At 35.3% G+C, this 4,009-nt stretch overlaps 1 protein-coding gene across 1 annotated transcript; it reads left to right on the top strand.

Annotated features, from left to right (window-relative positions):
- Positions 1 to 2,903: 2,903 nt before the first annotated feature.
- On the top strand, positions 2,904 to 3,767 carry LOC136227843 (zinc finger CCCH domain-containing protein 54). Its single transcript, XM_066016630.1, has one exon. It carries the CDS (start codon positions 3,030 to 3,032, stop codon positions 3,654 to 3,656), a length of 627 nt encoding a protein of 208 aa, XP_065872702.1. The 5' UTR covers positions 2,904 to 3,029; the 3' UTR covers positions 3,657 to 3,767.
- Positions 3,768 to 4,009: the final 242 nt, after the last annotated feature.

The raw sequence follows: 4,009 nt of genomic DNA, 5'->3' as shown, positions 1-4,009 counted from the left end.
CATCGGAATTAAAAAGAGTATAAACAACAAAAGGTGCAGAGGGTGAATGAAATTTTAGAGAGTAGTGGATCTATGAATTTCTGTGTAATTCTAAAAACAAAAGAAGAACTATTCAAATAGGGGTTGTGGAAAATGATGGATATATTAAATCTATTAATCATACAATTGAGTTTATTGAATGATGATTAAGATCTTTGTAACAACTAGCAGTTTTAGAATTTGAAGAGCCAGTTTGACTATTGAGAAATAAAAAGAATATGGGCTAGACTAAAAGGAGGCAGTCCCTAGAAGGCCTAACTCGGTGTCGCATTCGCATTGTCCACAACTTGCGAGTTACTCCCAAGCCCATTTGAGTTTGATTTGCACCCCCTATGCGTGAGAGAACCTTCTAGTTGGTTATAAGTGTAAAAAGCCTTAACTTATAAACATAGAAGCTCTCCATAATCTAGCAATGCAGATAGGTTCCAAATTCCTCAACAAAACCATCCTAACTGACTTACTTTGTTTATCAATATTTAATTCATTATTTATCTATTTTGAGCCTTAATATACCGTTGGAAAATATCATGAAATAGAATAATGACATATTACTTGTTAACCAAAACTCCATCTACGTATTACTTATTTAAACCTCAACTTTACAACAATCACATTATAAAATACCAAGTTTCTAATAATAATACCACCAGTTTCTGTCTAGTTTCTTCTCGAACCAACACACCATATATGGAGAGTTTATTCACATACCAATTATAACAACCCAATTCAATAGTATTTTGATATCCAAGTTTCATTACTTAAATATCATAACTTTAATATATATGTATACACATATATAAAAAAACACTACTTACCATCCACATTTTTAGGGATTGGTCTTTGTCCATCATTTGTGTAATCTAGAGGCTCCACCTCGAGTCTACTATCCACATCCTTAGAGACTGCGTCTTTGCTAAGCAGGTTTGGAACTACTTTCTTCCCTCTAGTTTATAGTCTTATTAGTTTTCATTAAACTTGCAAGATTGGCTCATGTTCCATATCAAAAAATGGATCACTCTATGTCACGTCCGGGTATAAATTCTGACTCCTAAGTATTGATTATGATCTTTCTATTTCACACCCGATGCCGATTGAGGTCGTTTAGGGTTGGGTGTGACACTCTGAGTACCATGATAACTAGAAGAGCCTTTCTCCACCACTCTTTGGTGGATTGGAGCTGGACGTGCAATAAGATATTCCAAAATGAAGATAAGAGGCTTACCGACAAAATTGTCTTAATTAAAATCAATCATATCTTGGAGACGGAAGCTATCAATTAACAAAAATGAGAAACTGATAAACTTTCATTAAACCAAAACATAACCACAAATTCATTTATATACCAAAAACTATAATGGCTAGTAAAGGGAAAAGACCTATCTACCCTTTCTGTTATTTTAAAGTCCTAGGTAATCCTATTAGCCACCCTCAAACTAGACTGTATATGGAATGTACATCCAGTTTGTTAAGTAAAACATAAAAAGTCTTAATTGGTAATGGTTTGGTAAAGATGTCTACAATCTACTGTCTAATAGAAACAGGTAGAGGTTTTATGGGTTTTGCCAAAAATTTCTCTCAAACAAAATGGTAGTCAAAGTCTATATGCTTGGTCTTTTCATTAAATGTAGAATTCTTGACAATATGTAAAGCTGAGACATTGTCACAAAAAAAGAGGAATAGCTCTTGGATGAGACAACCATAGTATTACAGAGTTCCCAGGCTATTCTAGCATTGTCACCTAAAGGCGTTGGAGGTAAAGATCCATCGACAAAAACAATTTTGTTTTTAGCCTTTAAGGCTATTTCCATTTCACGACCACATGAATGAAAATTATTACCATCAAGAACTTGAGAGACGAGAGTAAGACCTGGATTTTCATTATGATGCAAGTAAAAAATGACTTGATGGATTTTGAGAAGAATCGGTAAAATTACCGTTGCTAGATGCAAAATTCTGATTCACCAGTGGAATTTGAGTGTTCTCTAGAGGTAACTCTGCAGTCATAGTGATAGAACCCTAGAAAAACAAAAAAACCTGAAGAAAGAATAACAAAGATCTTAAAGATCAAAGATCGAATCAGAAAGAAAGTGAACAAAAGTAGATTGAAGTCTCAATCTATGAAATTGAAACAACGAAGAACTTTCTTCGCTGGAAGAATTTTTGTTGAAATTTGTTGAGAACAGAGATGGAATGAAGAGAAATCAAAAGAGATAGATTTGCGGAAACATTTGCTCTCATACCATATCAATTAACAAAAATAAGAAACTGATAAACTTCCTATCTACCATTTATGCTATTTTAAAGTCCTCGATAGTTCTATTAGAAGCTTCTTACAAAGATAACAGAACCCTACTCGGAACCCAGAAGTTTTCAGTCACTTCCTAACTGCCCATGTTGGATGAACTTCGAATTTGGCAGGATGCAATGAAGATAACGGCCTAAAGTTTCGAATTTGGCAGGATGCAATGAATATAATGGCCTAAAGTTACCAACCGTATCTAGGTTTTATTTTCTATTGGCGGAGTTCTCCTTCGTAGCTTCGTAGCCGTCCGTTATATTAAAATAAATAAAAACACAACTTACTAATATAGTAAGTCACTTACTCAGCCCTTTCTTTCTAGTGACACTCGCTATAACAGGATGGTTACATATGTAGTAAAGTTTAATGAATTGGCAAATTAAAAGACATAATAAAAGTTATTGTTGATGATAATGGCAAAGAATTGAGCCCTTCATTGTTTTGTTTCCCAAAGGACCTCCGTTACCGTTAACTCGGTACTTTTCAACTCAGTCACGACTTAGCTTAGTTTCCCTATAAAAGCACCTTTTTATTTCTCCAGTTTCCATCATCACTTCACTTTTTATTACACTATAAATATCAAAAATGTCAATTCTTTCTCTATTCATGTTCTTCTTTCTTCTTTAGCATATACTACTACTATTTTAATTATTATACGATGCATGTATTTTTCATAAATTAAGCTAAAATTATGTTGAATACTGATACCAAAAACTTCTACGACTTTGGTGACTATGCATTTTCAGGTCTCAACATAACTCCAGCTCAATACAACACAATCTACGACGCCGTTTACGGCTCCGATGAATTCCGCATGTACGCCTACAAAATCAGACACTGCAGCCGGACTCGGAGCCATGACTGGACGGAATGCCCATTCGCACACCGTGGAGAGAAGGCCACCCGTCGCGACCCTCGGATAGTGGCTTACACCGCGATCGCGTGCCCGGCGTTTCGGAACGGGAATTGCCTTAGAGGTGACGCATGCGAGTTCGCCCACGGAGTTTTCGAGTACTGGCTTCATCCTTCTCGGTACCGTACACGTGCCTGCAATGCGGGGCGTTTATGTACACGTAAGGTTTGTTTTTTCGCTCATACTCCTGAACAGCTCCGCTCCGACAAGAAATACGCATGTCCTTTTATTTACAGGCCGATGATGATCAACGGTGGTGGTGATGGTGCTTCTCCGGTGATTCGATCGATTGGGAGTAGCTCCGGTGATTTGTCGACGAGTTTTGAGAATTTGAAGATTGTAGAGAAGAGTGAAGAAATTGAGGATTTGCCTCCACTTGATTGGATTGAAGATTTGGTAAAATGAAATTAATGGAAAAGAGTAAATATGTTTAATGTTTCATTTAATTAAATAATTAAGTACGTTTTTCTTAAGCTCAAGTTGTTAATTGAAGTAATTAATGAAGTTAATTTGTTTCGTTTTGTCTCTTTTATTGGCCATTAAATTTATTTTGTGGAATCCAAAAAATATTTTCGTCTTTTCAGGAAATTCGTCATCAATTTCAATTTGATGACATTGAAAAATTGTGTATGTGATGTAAGCTTAACGGGACAGTTGAGTTACCATATTAATACACTAAAATTTGATTTAATTGTAATAATTGAAATTTATCATTTACTTTCTAGTTTACGGCTATAAATAAGTTGAGCCATCCAAAA

This window comes from Euphorbia lathyris, chromosome 1 (assembly GCF_963576675.1).
Source record: "Euphorbia lathyris chromosome 1, ddEupLath1.1, whole genome shotgun sequence".
NCBI lineage: Eukaryota > Viridiplantae > Streptophyta > Magnoliopsida > Malpighiales > Euphorbiaceae > Euphorbia > Euphorbia lathyris.
This window is presented reverse-complemented; position numbering and strand designations above follow the sequence as displayed.

What these genes read in the sequence shown, in the direction of transcription:
- LOC136227843 (XM_066016630.1), top strand. Translation starts at nt 3,030, where the DNA reads ATGTTGAATACTGATACCAAAAACTTCTACGACTTTGGTGACTATGCA.